Source organism: Mustela nigripes, chromosome 12 (genome assembly GCF_022355385.1).
Source record: "Mustela nigripes isolate SB6536 chromosome 12, MUSNIG.SB6536, whole genome shotgun sequence".
NCBI classification, from domain to species: domain Eukaryota; kingdom Metazoa; phylum Chordata; class Mammalia; order Carnivora; family Mustelidae; genus Mustela; species Mustela nigripes.
The window spans coordinates 139,364,803-139,383,756 of NC_081568.1; the positions used below are offsets into that span (position 1 = coordinate 139,364,803).

Genomic DNA, 18,954 nt, shown 5'->3' on the forward strand with positions numbered 1-18,954 from the left:
AAAGCTAGTTACTAGGTCATGGTAACTTGCTGTGAAAGGAAGAAGAGCTGAAGGGAGCAAGCTGCGTGTCTTCCAAGACTGTTCGTGATACCTTATGGTCTGACACTGGCTGCACATTTGAAAGAAAGTCATTACTAAAATCTAGAAAATGATGAAAGTTTGGGTTTATTAATAAGTCTGAATGAATGCATGAAAAAATTAAGAATATATTAGCTTGGTATTAGGAAAGTCAATTCTGTGTTTACTTGGGTCAGATTTATTAAATATGGTTATCACATAATTAATATATTTGAGATTGTGGCTCTTCTCTACTATTGGTCTTATTCTGTAACTTTCTGAAAAAAAAAAAAAAAAAAAGGATTTATAGTGCTTGCGTTATCTTCACAGCCAATACACACAGGAACGAAATCATGCTGAGTAAATTTGTAACATGACATCTCTGTTTTTTCACTCTTTTAATTATTCCTTCATAAAGTCATTTTCCCTCTGTTATTCTGCCTAAAGGACATTACCATTTTTTAATAAGAAGTTGTTGAAAAACAGTATTCCAGATTACCATCATATGGCTTGAAAAAGGCAACAAAGAAACAAGACAGCCTCCTTGTAGCAACAAAAATTAAACTTTTGAGATCAAAAGCCAAATAGTCCCAAAATTATAGTATCTTTTTTTTTATTAAGCTGCTCAATAAACCAAATTTCACCAAAGAGAACTCCCTCTCCTCTTGCCAATTAATGAACAACTTTTGTTCAGTATGCACTTGTCATAACGATTCTAGGACAGATGAACTCCTCTCTAGTTCCAAAACAAAATACGCAATCTGTCCAAATCACAGTAGTTGGGAAGTGAACTTGATCCACGGGTGGGTAAGTGACATAAGCTGGCAAGTTAGCCTTAAGAGAAGGACCTTTGTAAGATGTTAGGAGGAAAGGATGTCTTCTCTTGCTTCTATACAATAACAAAGATCCCTGGCATATTTCAACTGTGAGGGGAAACAGCGTTAAGGCTGATACTAAGAATGTCCTATTCCAGAAGCATCTTTATTTTCCGCTATGATTCTCTTATAAATGGGAATTCCCTTGGGGAGGCAGAGAACTTGCTGTTGAAGGAGGCAGATCATCCCACTGCTTCAGTGTTCTGGTTTATGGTGTGACTGGGGGGGACGCGGAGTGTGAGGAGGATCTCAAGGGTTTGGCCATGTATTGGGTCAATGAGACCTTCAATATATGGCCTTGGCGTACCACAAGGCATAACATGATAATGTGGAAATACTACTTATGACCTGATAATGATATTTGATTTAGAAACTGCTGCTGGATACTCACTGTAATCTTCTCCAAACTTTTTCAGAGTAGCTACCCATTTTGATGAATATTCACACAGGATTCAATGAACCACTGCTTCATTTCCGCTCTGAGGAACGCGTGCTTTTGCCATTAGGTACTGTCGTTTATTGACGTATGATATTTCCACAGACAAAAATCTTTCATTACATATATAGGGGAAACATATAATCATTATTGGATAGTATAGAAAATAAACTTTTTGGTACTGTTCTCGGCATTTCATAATGTAAAACTAGTGACAAACATCTTTAGAAAAAATAATAAAATAGTCCTTCGGTATTAAAATTTCTTCCTAAAAAGCATCAGGCCAAAGTTAGGAGGGTGACATGTTATTAGTGCATAGATGAGTTAGGCATGAATAAAATGAATCTAATTCCACCTCTGATGGTAAATCAAACCATTTGAAATCTACAGGCCACTGTTTCTCCGAGGTCGGGTGCAAGAAACAAAAAAACGCAGCTTTTTCATGGTTCTGTGGTTTCTGATGTTGCAACTGTTTTAAACACCGTGTACCCGGGATATAAATGGCATAGTGCATACTTACCAGGTGGTTTTTATGCCACTTTGCTGAATGCAGGATTAATATATTTGGGCTTTTTATTGCTTGAGTAGAAAGTGCTCATTACTTATTATTTTATGTTTATAGTATAGAAATTAAAAAACAAAAACAAAAACAAACAAACAAACAAACAAAAAAAACGAAAAGGTTTTGGAAATGGCATACATCACACTGTTGTAGTGGTTGATTTCCTCAAGATCGTCTTCTGTGGTTTTGGTGCAGTGGGAGGAGGCACAGTTGCAGGTCTGAGAGGGGGGAAGCTGTTACTGTGGCTTATTCCCAGCCCCCCGTTTTCCAGCGGAAAAGGAGGGAGGTGGGGCGGAGGAGGGAGGGGAGGGCCTGGGTGAGGAAACTTCCCCGGTGGGTGGACAGGTTCGCTGTGTAAATGGACCTCCCTGTTTTTTATGTTATACCGGGCGTCACAGTCGGGACAATAGCCATGGTACTGCACTTTTTCATTAAACCGAACTCGTTCCCGAGGCCCTGCCTGGGGACACCTGTCTTTGTCAGGTCTGTGCGTCAGAGGCTGCACGGGAGCCTTGTCCAAGGTACTGGGGGGTAGGCAGCAGATGTCTCCGTTTGGAATTTTGTTCGGTGCCCCGGGGAAGCCTCCGTTTCGCAGGAGAGTGCCATTGGTCTTCAGGGTATTGGCCACAGGCACCCCTCTCGGGGGGTCTTCACACTTGACCGGGGTCAACCGCGGGGGAGGCGGCGGAGGGTTTGGCTTTCTCAGGACGGTGAGGATCGCAGACGGGTGCGCTGGGGGTTTGATGAGGGGTGCGTTGGCCTGCACTTTGATCTTCTCGATGCTGGAGGCGGTTGTGCCACTGGAGCTACTGTTCAGGGTGTCTGTTTTGGAGCTGTCGGTCATCTCATCCTCCAGCTGGAGGTCGGAGGTCAGGGTATCAATCTGGTCAACCACCTAGTGGAAAGGACAAGGTAACTGCGTTAACAATGACCCAGAGCCAAACAGACCAGGAACAATGTCTCCCTGTTGAGCTGGAAATCTGCTCAGGGAACCTTGACTCACACTACATCCTTGACTCCATGGTTGGAAAGTGTTTCCATTCCATACATTGACAGAATGGCCTCGAGAGGTGTGTGGACTATTTGATAACCTAATGTTGTCATGTACCTAGATCATAATATACGAATTACATATACCTTCTCTTTCTGGCTCTGCTGAACCCACCAAAGATAAGACCCTGATACAGAAACAGAAATGATTTTTTAAAAACAAGGGGTGGTGGCTTTCCCTAGGCTCAGCCTGTAGAAAACTACAAGAGAACATTAATCTCACGTGAAAAATGAGAAAAGCCAAATACTCTGCAACACCCTAACTTTTCTTTCTTTTTTTTTAATTAAGATTTTATTTATTTATTTGACAGAAATCACTACAGAAAGGCAGGCAGAAAGAGAGAGGAGAAAGCAGGCTCCCCGCTGAGCAGAAAGCCCGATATGGGGCTCAATTCCAGGACCCTGGGATCATGACTTGAGCCAAAGGCAGAGGTTTTAACCCACTACTGAGCTACCCAGGCACCCCAACTCTAACTTTTCTTGAGATGATCAGAGAATGGAGAATCGCCAGGATACCCACCCAGCTGAGCTGCAAAAAGTCTCCAGGCCTCTGAGGATAGAAAGGGCACATGACTTGCACCTTTGGCAAGTCATAGGGAATAGACAGCCTCCACCAAAGTGAGGAAACAGCTAGAACTTTAATCAATAAATATGACAATTTAGAGTTCCCAGGAGCCTAGGCACAATGCTGTCTGTCCTCACTCATGTTTCTGTTCCGTGAGCCTCTGCTGTTGGGTGCTGAGGAGTGCAGGGCAGAGAATGGAATGAATAAGTCTGGGGGAGACTCCACCCTCCACCCCACCCCATCCCTGGGCACATAGGCATAAAACCCCAGGGACTTCCCAGATCTTCATCCTTTATAAAACACAACGTGTAAGCTTTAAGGGAATGGCAACAGTCTCCTGCTTCTGAGAAAGGGGAGAAGCCGCAGCTGTCTGATTTTGGGGAAAGGGGCAGAAAATTCTCTTGGCCCCAAGAACTTGCACAGCAGATGTCTGCCATCACTTGGGAGAGGGATCCGAGTCACAGCATCTCAAGATCTGTTGCAGACACCAGGCAGAGGCGGGGAATCCAGTGTGGCTGGCCCTAATGAAGGAGACTAGATGAGAAGGAGGGAGATAGGACTGAAGAGTCATGATGCTAAAGCTGCTCATGGAAGGACGCTGGCATCACCCCTAACAGGCTTGCCTGAGGGTCTCTGTCCTGTTCACCATGGTCAGGAGGCAGCTTGCTGGAAGGAAGCAAGCCTCGGCTCAAATGCTGGATATCAGAACACACTCATTCACCCTCCCTCAGGCAGAGATCTTGCAGACCATGCTCAAGGTCGCCAAAAAGTCACGATTACCCATATACAAAGAAGGGAAAGTAACAGATCATTTTAAAACAGTTTATTTATCTATAGTCCTTTCATTTCACGTTTCCATATGCAGATTTGTCTCTCCGTCTTCAGGTCTCAGTGTGTTCCACTGTGAAGCTGGCTCTTTGACACATGGTGGCAGAATTGGACTCAAAATGAAAACATTATCGGCATCCAGAATGGTAGGGAGGATGGAGAGATTTTACTTCTTGCTCATGAGGGTCTTAAGGGATTGCTTCTTGCTACTGTCACCAGAGCTCAGCCTTCTAATTTCAGCATTATATATATATAAAACCCACTTCTCTGCATTTCTTTGAGCCACCATTATTTACCACAGGGTCCCTCTTTCAATTCTGTTGTGTCAGTGATTTTCTAAAACAGAAATGTGCTCTTGGCGTCAACTCCCTGCTCAAAACCTTTCAGTGCCTGTTCATTTCTCCTGTGATAAAGATCAATTCTTAACACCGTCTCCAAAGTCGTGTATAGTTTCCCTCAGTGTTGAGCTGGTAAATGTTTAAAACTGGTTCTTAGAGGTGTAAGGGAGTTTTGATTCGAAAAGTTTGCCAATTTCTTTGGTGTAAACTCCCACGGTGATCAATTTCAAGTTAGCGAATATGACATCACTGCATTTGAGATTGAGAAGAAATGTTCACTGACATAGCAGCAGAGATGCTTCTACAGGCCAGTAGAATCAGTAAAAATAAACTCAGGGGCACAGATAATGGTAGAATGTAGTAAAATGATTAAGAATGACTGAGAACAATTAGAAAGCCTTGTATTTAATGTAATTTACTTAATATGAGTATATATATATATATATATATATACACACACACATATATATATATACAAATTTAATTTTTTTCAATTCAATTAACATACAGCAAATCATTGGTTTCAGAAGTAGAGTTCAGTGATTCTACAGTTTGGTTTTTGATAATGGTTATTTAGCAGCAGGCTCACACAAAATTTCTGAAAATAGAACAATTGGCCCTTTTTAGCCAGACCCAGTCAGCACATTACTTTCTCTCCTCAAATGACTCTCCATTCTCAGCTCTAATAAATTTCCCTTTGCTCTTCTGTTCTCAAACTTCCTGGTTCTTCTTATAGACCCTCAGAATTGTCAATCTGTTTCCTGCCATAGGACATTTTCACATACCAATTTTTCTTCTTGAAATGCTTTGACGCCTCCTCTTTGTTGACTTAAAGCCTTAGCTCAGGAGTCCCTCATGACCTCAGCCTTCCCTGTTCTCCAGCAATTTCCCATGTGGGTCAGGTGAAATTGTTAAATATTCACAGGGAACTTTATTTCTTTCACTGAAAGCATTTGCATACTTTGTGATTGTTTAGAGAGTAGGAAAAGTCCTGGAATAGTCTTTCCCCTCTATACTCTCATTTGGGTGAGATCAGAGACCATGTTTGTTGGTACTACTGTGACATAAAGTCCTAAAGTGGTGAATGACAATTAAAAGGGGCTCAATAAATATTTGTTAAATAAATGCACTGAAGGCTACTTTTTTAGTTTGAGAGTGAACAACAAAAAAAAAAACACAAACAAAAAAGAATGAATGAAAACGTGTTCTTTCTCATTTGAGTTTTGAAGTTGTTACTTTGCAAAGTCACATCTGATCAGTTATTCTAGAATAAAATAGGGAGAAAGAGATTTATCCAGAAATGATCTAGTCTGATGGAACAGTCTAGAGCTCTAGCCCAGACATCCTAGAAATTAACGTGGGAGGACACAGGAAGAATGTGAGAGATGGGGGATGGTCCAGGCTCACCTTACTGTGCACGATCTCACCTGGTGAGACTCTTTACCCTGAGCCTTATATCACATTACATATCTACAGGGAAGAAGAGAAAGCTGGTCCACTCTCAAGGGAGGGAGGCTGCTGCTCAGAGACGAATCAGTATTGCCTGGACCTCCCATGCAGTTCTATAGCTGCTGGTGGGTTTTAGTCTCCTTGTTGTTATTTCCCAAGTGCCTAGTAAATGAAAAACTAAAACAGACAAAATACAGTTGACCCTTACATGACACAATGCTTAGGGGTGCTGCTTCTACTATGCAAAGCTATATCTCTGTTGAACCCCCAAAACTTAACCACTAACTGTTCACTGGACTGTTCACTGATAATAGAAAGAGTTGACGAACATCAATTGTGTATGCTGTATGCATTATCTCCTGTACTATTACCATAAAGAAAACTAAAGAAAAGAAAATGCTATTAAGGAAATCATAAGGAAGAGAAAGTACCTTACAGTATTGTATTTTTAGAAAGATATCTGCATATAAGTGGACCTCCAGAGTTCAGACTTGTGGACTTTATAAAGGTCAACTGAAAAGTCCTCGTGGAGGAGGGAATCCAGTGGAAGGACCTGGTATGAATTAGATACTCAAACCAATAACTGTAAAAGTACACATATCCTAGGAGCTCTGAATAACAGACCGAGATACTGTAAGAGGAGAATAAAAACAGCCCATCAAAAAGTCAGCAAAAATCATACTAAAGATTTATACACAAAACTACAACTTTTGGAAAGCTGTAATTTGGTAGAATGTTGCTAAGAAAACATCATGGAAAACCAAAAACCATTAAAAGTATAAAAATTTCACCAAACCACCATCCAACTAATGAAAGAGGATATAGTTACTTTTATTCCTGAAAATAATCAATTTAATCAGAGCCTTTCAGTATGCCCATTAGTTTCTTTGGATGGGCATTTGTTTCTTTTGATATTTCACGGATACTCGTCAGGCATATAAAAATTATGAAATTTACAAAATCATTTGGGATAACCTCAAAAAACAATTATTCATAACAGACAAATAAAGACTTTATAGAAAGAAAAAAAAAGTCAGCAAAACCTCTCTGAAGTAGGAATGGCTCTTAAATGGTAGAAGAGGAGTGATTCCAAAGGCTGCTCAGGGAAGGGCCTGATAAAGTTCTTCTGACAGAAGACAGAGCCTGAGCACAAGCCACAGGAAGGTGACTCTGGGCTGAAGGGCACCGTGAGAGGTCAGGCTGTGAGACGGTCCTGCTAAGTGCTGATCAAGTACCACAGAGTCCTAGAGAGTTCCAGAAGGGAGAGAAGCCCTGTTCAAAGAGATGATAAATTGCTATTTTTCAGAATGGAAGCATCATCTAATGAGAGAAGCACACAGAGCTCCAAACAGGAAAATATAAACAAACACACACCCAGACATGCTGTCATAAGAGCACAGAACAAGAAAAAGTGTAGATGCCCAAAACGTACCAAAATGGCATGTTAATGATTTCTTGTTAAAGTTACATGGGACCCAGCTGGTGCAAGGACACTCACACCCTCCTGAGCCTCCTAGAAGCACAAAATAAATATTTTGTATGAAAAGTACCCTCCATGCACTAAGGAAGATAAAGGTGATGTTATCACCAGAGATAGGAATTTTAAAGCCAAGAAAACTATAGGAACAAAACTTGTTCTTTTTAAAAATACATACATTTTATTTATTTAAGAGAGAGAAAGAGACAGAGATCGTGAGAGAGACCATGAGCAGGGAGGAGAGGGAGAAGCAGGCTCCCAGCTGAGCAGGGAGCCTGATACGGGGCTTGATCTCAGAACCCCAGGATCATGACCTAAGCCAAAGGCAGATGCCCAACTGACTGAGTCATCCAGGAGCCCTCTTGTTACTTTTTTACTCATCTACTACCTCAGCCCAAATTCTGCTTAGAATTCCTTACTAATTACAGCTCCCAAGCCTTTGTTTTCTTTATCCTGTCAATTCCTCACTAATTTATTTTCTCTTTGTCTAAAATGTACAAAAACTGCCTGCCTTGGTCATTGGTTTGGATCTCAGTTACATTATTGGACCTCCATGCATAGATAATAAAACTTTGGGTTTTTTCTCCTGTTACTCTGTCCCATGTCAATTTAATTCCTCAACCAGCTAGAAGAACCCCGGGGAAAAAAGAAGGAATGTCTCCTTCTCCTACAAAAGTAATGATAGGAGTTTTACAGCAATAAAACAAGGGACACCAAGTGTGTATTGAGCAACAAAAATTAGGATGACAGATTTGCAAACAAGCAATATAAGTCTGAAGAAAATTTAAGAGTATGTTTCATAAGGAAAGAAATTAACAAAATATAATTGAATTCTTCTGTAAATGTGAGAGTGAAATCAACATTGTCATATATAAAGACTGGGAGAGTGTACTTTTTACAGCTAAGTGTTGAAGGTACGGATAAATGACAAATCAGAAAAAGGTAAAAAACCAGAAGAAAGGGCTAGCATACAAGGAGCATAGATGAGCAAAGAAATCATAAAATAATAAAAATGTGTATTGGTTACAAAACAATAATGTACTGATGACTAATTGGAGAGATGAGAAAAACATGAAAGTCAGATAGTAGGAAAAATGACATCTGATTGGGAAACAATCAGAGTTAAAACATTTTAAGGTCACTGTATTTTTTTGTGTGTAAAAAATCAGTAGCAATGTGATATTGATTATGGCTCATTAAGTCAAGAATGCATGTGAAAAAATTTTAGGGCCATTACTGAATTAAGAGACAAACTTATAATTTCCAAAATAATATAAAGTTTAAAGACTGAGTAAGAAAAATTTGGTAAGGGGCGCCTGGGTGGCTCAGTGGGTTAAAGCCTCTGCCTTCGGCTCAGGTCATGATCCCAGGGTCCTGGGATTGAGCCCCACATTGGGCTCTCTGCTTGGCGGGGAGCCTGCTTCCTCCTCTCTCTCTGCCGGACTCTCTGCTGCTTGTGACCTCTGTCTGTCAAATAAATAAATAAAATCTTTAAAAAAAAAGGGGGGGAGAGTGGGGTTATGGACAGTGGGGAGGGTATGTGCTTTGGTGAGTGCTGTGAAGTGTGTAAACCTGGTGATTCACAGACCTGTACCCCTGGGGATAAAAATATATTATATGTTTATAAAAAATAAAAAGTAAAAATATTTTAAAAAAAAGAAAAAAAGAAAAATTTGGCAACTTTTAAATTTTAAAAAGGCAGAAAATAAGAAAAAACAAAACAAAAATATCATAGCAAACAGAAAAGAAACTACATAAGAGAAAAAATAACCCCAAATATATTAGTAATCACAACAAACATGATTACAATACTTTATTCAAAAAAGGACACAGAAACATTCATATAAATGGACACAAATAAGATACAGCAGGCAAATATTTTAATGAAACCTGATGCAGCTCCATAAACACTAAGCAAAAAGGTCTACCTGAATTTTTCTTCATCAAAACAGTATTGTTTCTGTACTAATGGAGGCAAAATAAAAAGACTGAGACAGGGACGCCTGAGTGACTCAGTCAGTTAAGTGTCTGCCTTTGGCTCAGGGCACGATCCCAGGGTTCTGGAATTGAGTCCCACATCAGGCTCCCTGCTCAGTGGGGAGTCTGCTTGTCCTTTTGCCTGCTGTTCCCCCTGGTTGTGCTCTCTCTCTCTTTTGCTTGCATTCTCTCTCTCAAAAATCTTTAAAACAACGAATGAAACAAAATTTGGAGATTACACACACACACACACACACACTCAGAAGAATGTTGTAAAAAAGTAACTGACACAAGCAGAATGCCTCATTTCCACTCAATCTCATGAGTAATCAAGGAAGGGCAAAGTGAAGACAGATGCAATAGCATTTCATTCAAAAAAGTGATTCAAAACAAGACAGTCTGATCATTCCAACTGATGATGATGATGTGGATAATTGGGGAGTATGTACATTGTTAAAGGCAATATACACTCAGTCTATTAGAAAAGTTCTGACAATGTCCTATAAAGTAGACAGGGGACATTCTCTATGGTACAGGTATTTTAGGAAAAAAGCCTACCCTACTCTAGAGAAACTCAAACAGATGTGCACAGGGTTGAAAAAGCATAGGAATGTTCTTTGCAGGTTGTTATCTCATAGCAAAAAACTGGAAACCTAAATATCGGTTGGTAAGTACTTGGGTACGCAAAACAAAAAGTAGTTCAAAGGAAGTAACCAGAACTACATGTATCAGTAGGGATAAATCTAAAAAACCGAAAGTTGAGTATAACAAAGTTAAAACACAACTACTCAGTTTGCCTTTACTGTTGATATATAGAAACAAGGGTACTTTATGTTACAGAATATGGAAATAAATAATACACATCAAATTTAGGCAAGAAGGAAGGGGAGTGGATGTTGAAAGGCAGCTACCGTATGGCTAAGATACTTTATTTCTTTTTAAAATTGATGCAAAGTAATTAGGAGAAAAGGTTGACATTGGTTAAGTCTGGGTTATAGTTTTACATTAGTTTATTTATTTTCTGTCCTGTGTGAATCATTTTATAACTTGAAAATAAAATAAATATTTAACACTAGTTAAATAAAGTTAGAAAGAAAGGAAAGAAGTGATTCTTGCAGCTGCCATGTGGAGAACATATTGAAAGGTGCTGAAGTTTATTTACTTGGCTAGTTAGACTCTATCTCAGCCAAGTGAGAGATGAATAAATTAGCCAGACAAGGAATACACTGTGTCCTTATAATTACATTTCAGTGTTTAGCTGAAACTCTTTCAAAGTACCATGTTGCAACTAAAGGAATCATAACCACAGTCAAGATGGAATTAAATGGAAAACAAAATGAAAGAAAATAGGTCTAGGGGGACAGAGTGTTTGCAGATATCTGGGGGTGAGAAGAAGCATGACATTAATCCTAAGTCTGAGAACATGCACACCTAACATTAGAAGCAAGGGAGAAATGTATCTCTCGAATATGAAACTGAGCCATCTGTCTAATTGTGGCTGCTCATGTCTAGAGGGGAATCTGCTCATGGAATGCAAGCAAAGAGAGATTTAAAGAAAGGACAAGAACAGGAGATGTGTTTGATGATTTTCAGAGGTTTTTGTTAGGATCACATACAAGGGAGCTGTGGATCAACTGTGAAATAATTAAGAATAATAATTGTGATTTAGGAATCACACGAGCTCCAGGTTTTCATACCTGGGGAGTATCCGTCAAAATTTTCATAAAAGAGAGGCAGATTTGGCAGAAATGACATGGTTTTATGATCTAAGCTGTTTGTGGAAATCCAAAATTCATTATTAATTCTATAAATATTAAACTATAAAGAACAAAAAACAGAGACAATGTAGGGTTATCATTAGAGTGAAAGTCAGGTCAAACAGACTGACCTAGAATTAAAAAAATAATAATAAATAAGAGCTCTTTGTCCTATGTTCTCATGTGGCAATGTCTATTTTATTATTACAATCGCCTTAATATGTTGGAATTATCTATTTATACGTGTTCCCCTCAGACCAGGATCATGGATTTTCACCTTAGTTTCCTGGACGGAAGCAGTGATTGCAAGAGTACATGCTCTAATAGGTTGAGAGAGCCAAGTGGACAAAAGTAGACTTTGAGAGAAAAGACGTATCTCAACCTCACTTCCATCCCTCCCCAGCTTTTCCAACTCGGGTCTGATTTTCAAAGTGTTCACACTCACCAATTCCAGGTGGTGCAGAAAGGCACAAAGGAATGGATGAAATAGAGAAAGGGCAGGTGGAAATAAGGCATGGGTGACACCTGGTAAGCTCTCCCCCCATGTTCTTGACTTTTTGAGCCTAGCTCCACAGCTTGGGGTAGAGAACATTTCAGACACTCTCCAAAACAGGGAAGCCAGTTTAAGTCTATATTTATCTTCCACTATTTGTCTATGTCAACAGCTGTACATGTATTTAGAATGTTCCTAAACCCTGATGATCTTGTTTAAGTAAAAACCACACAATATATATAGTTCAATTGCCTTAAAAACAAAGAAAACTCTCTCTCTACTTGAGGGAATCTTCCTCTAGAGTCTCCTTAGTAATAATTTGCAACTATAAGAACGGCAGCTTCAAACTTAGTGGAAGGAAAGAAAGAATTTAGCCCTGACTTACATCTGTATAAAAAAAGTTTGTGAAATCTTCTAAGGTCTTTAATATTGATTTATCAGAGCCACCACCTTTTGAATATGTGGAATCAACTATAAAGATCTAAGAAGAGAAATGAATGGGAGCCATAGGAATTTTTCCCAAGAGAGAGAGCTGAGAACACCCCCTCCTCATAGCTCCCAGACTATGGTCAGTGGCTGAGCCCCAGTGCGGGCAGACCCAAGAGCTCTGGCTAGCAGCAGCACAGTATACAGGACAGCCACTGGCAGACCCAGCCAGATCCTCCCTGAAAGACATGAATCAGAGAGGAGCGGAGTCACCAGTGGGGCTCTTCCAGCATGAGGACAAGTGGCCAATATCCTTGGCCTTCTGTTCATAACTCACATACTTCCTATCTATTTTGGATATTATACCAATTTTTGAAGACCTAATTTATACTCATCTATGTATCTATTACGTATGCTACCGACCTATTGGTGGCATTAAAGTAAGTAGTTCATTATAGATCATACAACTTTCTGTCCCATTGCTAGAATACAGGGTTTGTTATACACTGCCTCTGAATGGCTCTGCACAAATAATTCTTGTAATCATTTTGTGAATGTGCTTGTATTAAAAAAATAATAATAATATGTGGAAACACTGAGATCATTCCACAAATTTGGTTAACTCTGCTTTGGAACTTGTTTATCTTGAAAAAAAAAAAAAATCTGTAAGAGCTTTTAAAAAAAAATCTCAGGAGTTACTCAGGCTTCTCTTGATATTTGAAAACACCCAAAGACCAGTATGGAACAGTTGCTCAGGGGGTAAACACTAAATGCTTGCTTCCCAAGAGATGACTAGAATAGTCTTGGGTTCCAGAAGCTGTCTCTGTATTTCTACACCAACTGTTCATCCTTAACGTTATTTCTTACAGACCTAGCCAACTGGCTGCTGCTTTAGTTCCCTGATATCCCAAACACCATACTAATATTTTTGTATTAGCTCATGCTTCTGCATTCTCCTTGTCCTTGGTGCATCTGAGAGAGTACCATGCTGGCCCTGGAATATTCTAGGACAGATAAGGCCGTACCTTGAAGCCATCAGAGACTCAAGCTCTGCTTAGATTTCTGCTCTGCTGTGCCAAGTGTGTGACTTACATTTCATGTCCAACTTCAGAGCTGGACTTCTAGCTATCACATAAGCATTTCAAGGGGAAGAACAGAAAAGGTGAGCAAAGGCATAGAACTATGGCTGTTTAGCAGTCCATTGCCTTAACCACTCGGCCACCTCGTCCCAGATTAACTATGGCTGTTTAAAGAGGTGTTTCGGGAGCGCTGCATTTGGTTTGCTTACATTTCACCAGCCAAAATTAAGTTTCCTAGAGGCAAGGAGGCTGGGGAATGGAGGCTTTTATATGGGGCTCAATGCACCTAGTGAATAGCAATGATTCTATAGAGCAAAAAGGGAGGAAAAATATTTCAAGTCAAATAGTAACCTCTGAAACACATACACACACCACACAAACAAACAAAATCATATGCATCTAACTATTCTTGTTAGGAAGTACATGGGAACAATAAACTTCCTTAAAAATGTTTAATTTTTTGAAACTTTTTAAAGTACTGGGGTTGATTTCATGACCAATCATGACCTGAGACAAAGCCCAAAGCAAGAAGCTTAACTGACTGAGCCACCCAGGCATTACTTTTGAAACTTTTGCAGACAGCACACAGTATATTTTGGGGAAGTATTGTGTTGTTTGCTTTTGTCATATACATAAAAGAGGCAATGGATATTCTGTTCTCTGGAAGCAACCAAGATGAAAAAGAAAAACAAACAGCACCATCATTCATGTCAAGCCTCATCAACAGAATAGCAAGATAAAGCTATACTGTAATCTGTCTTGCTTTCTGTGTATTCAACTGGTTTTGACAAATATCTCTTGTGCAAATACTATTCATCTGTTATTACAGGAGACAGTGAGAATTACAAAAAATGTTTCTAGTTTAATAGATCACACGTACTTAGTGTCTTCCTCTCCAAATCATAGTTAAATGACAGTAAAGGGGAACGACAGTAATAAATTCAGAAAATTTTCTCAAAGTGGGGCATACATGGATCAGAGATTTTATAAATACTGGGATGAATTAATAAAAAGGTGGAAAAAGCACTGATGGAATCCCAGAAGGATTTCAAACTTGAAAGTGGGATACAGAGAGGGTGGGATTGAGAATCAATGCAAAAAATAGAGTGTGAAGTTGTTGATTGACTATAATTCACAGTGGAAAACACTGTGTCAAATGGCCTCATGTTCTTTGAAGGGCAGCAAGATTAGCAGCATGGCAGAAAAAGTGAGATTTTACCTATAAGGAAATTGAACAACAGAGATTATAGCTATAAGGGAACTCAACAATATTTCTGGATAAATAGAAGGCTGAGTCAATCGTGAAGATGAAGCTGCCATTATTGGTGAACCAAAGAGACCTTTGCAATAAATCTAATTAGTGTATTACAGAGGGTTGAGAATGTCTTACAGTTATAAAATAAGACCATACAGTTATTTACTTTTAAAAGTAGAGGATGTCAGAGAAATATTTGGAATATAAAGCATAAGTATTAAATTAAAAGAAAAATAATAGGAAGGCTGGAAGATACAATCTAAGAAAGATTCCCAACCATAAAGCAAGATTTTCTCTTAAAGGAAAATACAAGAGAAAAGTTAGGACACAGAGAGCAAGACGATCAGCCCTGGACCTCCAACTGATTGAGGAGTTCCAGAACAATGGAGGGGAAATGTAGGATGGCAATGTTCAAAGAAACAATAAAAGAAAAAATTTCATAGTTGATAATACAAAGGGAGCTTCAGATGGAAAACACCATCTGAGGTCTAATCAGGGAAAAACAAAGTCAATCACCCACCAGATAAACCCAAGACACCCAGAAAGAAGTGAAAATCAAATAAACATCACAGTTTCTCCAGGACAAATGAATAACCAAAAACATTTTTACCAGTAACTTCAATGGTTCTGGCTAAAGTGATTTCAATCCCATTCCTACACTTGGCTAAATTACCATCTCAATGTAAATGAAAATTGAAATATTTTTGGATATTAGGGACAAGAACAGTGTATATATCCCTTGTAGCTGTTCTTCGAAAGTGAAGGACATACTGTAACACAGTAAAATGGAATCCGAGACAGGAAGAATTAGAGCCAAGAAACATTGTAACACAGAAGTGTGAAAGCAAATAAAAGAACTTATGAATAACACTCATATCACAGACCTACAAAGCAATTCTTCTTCTTCTTTTTTTTTTTTAAAAGATTTATTTATTTATTTATTTTAGGGAGCTGAGGGGCAGAGGGAGGGAGAGTCTTAAGCAGACTCTGTGTTAAGCATCCAGCCTGGCCTGGAGCTGGATCCACAATCCTGAAATCATGACCTGAGCTGAAACCAAGAGTCCAAGGCTTAACAGACTGTACCACCCTGGTGTCGCTAAAAAGCAATTACTTTAAAGTAACACAGGGAATCAGAAAGCTCCAAGAAAAAAATAATAATGAGTTCCATTCAACAGGTCATATAACTGGAAATTTGTAACACAGTACTGAACCGGGGAAGAAATAAACTGTTGACAGTGTGGTTGATAACAATGGTGTGTGAGATGAGAATTCACTCATATCTTCAATTGAATTCATTTCTGGGAGGTTCAGGTTTAGAGACACACGTTTAAATTCATTTCTTTATGAGTTCGTTAACATTGTTTCATTCTATTTTTACTATTGAGATACTTGTTATTGATGGATCTCTTCAACGTATGGAAAAAGACAAAAGATTAATTCTTCATCTTCCATAAATATGAGTCAAATGACGTGAGGTGAAGTTTTAAAAAAGGTGTTGGGGATATTACTTAGATAGCTGACTAATGAGAAAATAAAGACAAGAAGGGACATCTGGGTGGCTCAGTCGGTTAAGCACCCCACTCTTGATTTTGCACCAGGTCATGATTGCACGGTCATGAGATCGAGCCCCACATCGAAGTCCATGCTCAGTGCTGAGTCTACTTGATAATCTCTTTTTTCTTCTCCTCTGCCCCTTCCCTGCTTGCACACATGTGCCTTCTCTCTTTCACTCAAATACATAAATAAGATCTTAAAAACAAAAGAAGAACATAAAGATGAGTAGCTAAAAGGGGTTTTGTCTTGAGAAAGGACTAGACACTGGAGAGAGATGATAAAGAAGGAAGGGCCACCAAGGGCTCAGCTGGTGAAGCGCCTGACATCTCAGCTCAGGTCTTAAGCTCAGGGTCCTGAGTTCAAGCCTGGAGCTGGGCTCTGTGCTGGGTATGGAAGCTAGTTTGAAAAGAAAAAAAGGATAGAGGAATGAGAATCATACTGGTATGTCCTTATAAAGAATGTGATTTGGAGATGGGAACAAAAGTATGTATAACTAGCTTGATGATGGTTAAAATAATACCCAAGAAAATCAGAGATAAAGGATGAGCTGGACCTTATTTATTCGCATGTAGGCTAATAATTACGGTACATTGTGTGTGTGTGTGTGTGTGTGTGTGTGTGTGTGTGTGTGTGGTGGTAAAAGGATCTGCAAGTCCAGGAAAGCAGGAGTGATCTACTCTTTCCAAGCGGGTTGGTTGGTAGCATTGGTCAGAGATCATTTCAAGCCAGGTGACACCTGAGAGAAGTGTTGAATGGTAAAATAAAATAAGGAGGAAAAGTCATTTCTGGCAGAGGCATGAAATTATGAAACACTTTTATTTTTAATGTGTTTGTAAAGAATAAAGTAGGAATGGGCGAGCAGGTGGCTCAGTTCATTAAGCCTCTGCCTTCGGTTCAGGTCATGATCCCAGGGTCCTGGGATTGAGCCCCAGGGTGGGTGGCCCACTCCCTGCTCTGCTTCTCCCTCTCCCTCTGCTTGTGCGCTCTCTCTCTGACAAATAAATAAATAAATCTTAAAAAAAAAATGTAGGAAATGACGAGTGAATAGGACAGAAGGCTGAAAATAGATAAAGACCAGGTTCTGGGTAGGGGGGCTGCCCAGTAGGCCATGTTAAGAAGTTTAGATGCTGTAAATTGCAATTTTTAAACATGAGTCATCGGAAGGGTGAGATTTAAGGCATCACCAAAAAAGTGCATGAAGTTAGTGCTTTGACAGAGAGGTGCAGATGGGACACTCATGTTATACTAGGTTCATTTCCTTTAAGTCATAGTACTTAATAGTACTTTATAGTCATAGTACTGATAGTATACAGATAGCCTCGGTCTAGCTATAAAATTTAACTCCAGATACGATTTGTCCAAAATGTTAATGGGCCCTGGCAGCTTTGGAAAATCACAAAAGTTTCAACAGGTTATGTTACTTGAAGCACTAAACAATCCAAAATTTTTAACTCCACACTTTGCAAAATCAAGACGTTTCAATTTTTTTTTTTAAACTCGTAACACGAAACTACCTGGTTTCATTGAAATCAATTCCACATAGAATCCTGAGCATTTCTGAGATGCTCCTGAAGGAAGTAGAAATTCCTGAAATTATTATACAGGCATACTTTGTTTTATTATTTTGATCTGCTTTATTGCAGAATCTAGATGCCATTAGGAGGGAAAGAGCGAGAGAACTAGCATTAGGAGTGGAGCCTGAATGTGGGACTGAATTGTTACCATTTTGGGATAAAACTTGAGTGGATGAGGCATTGCTTCTTAGGGATGAGCGGAGAAAGTGGTTCCTTGAGATGGAATCTGCTCCTGGGAAAGATGGCATGAAGATTGTTGAAATGACGACAAATGAGTTAGAATATGACACACACTTACTTGATAGGGCAACGGCAGGGTCTGAGAGGATTGTGTCCAATTTGGAAAGAAGTCCTGGTGTGGGGAAAAGGCTATCAAACAGCATCACGTGCTACAGAAGAAGCATTTCTGAAAGGAAGAGGCAATCTATGTGGCAAACATCATTGCTGTCTTATGAAAGGAACTGCCACAGTCACCCCAGACTTCAGCTGTCACCACCCTGAGCAGCCATCCCCATGGAGGCAGGACCCTCCAACAGCAAAGAGATGATGATTCACTGAAAGCATTTTTTAGCAATAAAATATCTTTAAATTAAGGCATATGAACATTGTTTTTTTAAAGACATCATGCTATTGAACATTTCAGAGACTATAGTAGAGTGTCAACGTAACTTTTATAAGCACTAGGAAACCAAAAAATTCATTTGACTCACTTTATGGGGACAGTTGCCTTATTACTGTGGTCTGGAAAGGAGCCCACAATATCTCCGAGGTGTACACAGTTTCTAATGGTCACACACCATCTAAATGCTTATTCTTTAGAATGAACATAAAACAATTATGAACGAAGGGAGAAAGTACCATTAAAGCACAGCTTAGCTTCCTATAATTGAAATGTACTATGTGGGCTCCAAGTCCCACATTGACATGTCTAGCAGTTTTTTACTCGCCTATCAGGTGTGGTGTTTACAACTTTTCTTTCCCCTGTAGCAAACATTACCCACAGATTATAACACCTGAAATGCCTCTGCTCACTTTAATTTCTGTTTTTTATAAGGTATCTTGGTATTTTAACAGGCAACATGCTTCTACTGAGGCTGCTTGTAAAGTGTGGAAAAGGAAACATTCCTCATCATTGTTGCTTTAGTGGCTTAATAGTTGTAAAAGACTCATCTGTACACTTTCTAAGGACACACTTCAATATG

At 39.3% G+C, this 18,954-nt stretch overlaps 1 protein-coding gene across 7 annotated transcripts in view; it reads right to left on the reverse strand.

The window, feature by feature from the left end:
* Positions 1–251: 251 nt before the first annotated feature.
* The window catches only part of PRR16 (proline rich 16), a 191,163-nt gene continuing 172,460 nt past the window's right edge, over positions 252–18,954 (reverse strand). For 4 of the 7 annotated variants that reach the window (XM_059416692.1, XM_059416691.1, XM_059416690.1 and 1 more), the window contains one exon: positions 252–2,825. In XM_059416692.1, the coding sequence (XP_059272675.1) occupies positions 2,070–2,774 (705 nt within the window). In that variant the 5' untranslated portion in view covers positions 2,775–2,825 and the 3' untranslated portion in view covers positions 252–2,069. Of the gene's footprint in view, positions 2,826–18,050; positions 18,159–18,954 lie in introns of all 7 variants that reach the window. The other 3 variants (XM_059416688.1, XM_059416687.1, XM_059416689.1) reach the window with 2 other exon arrangements.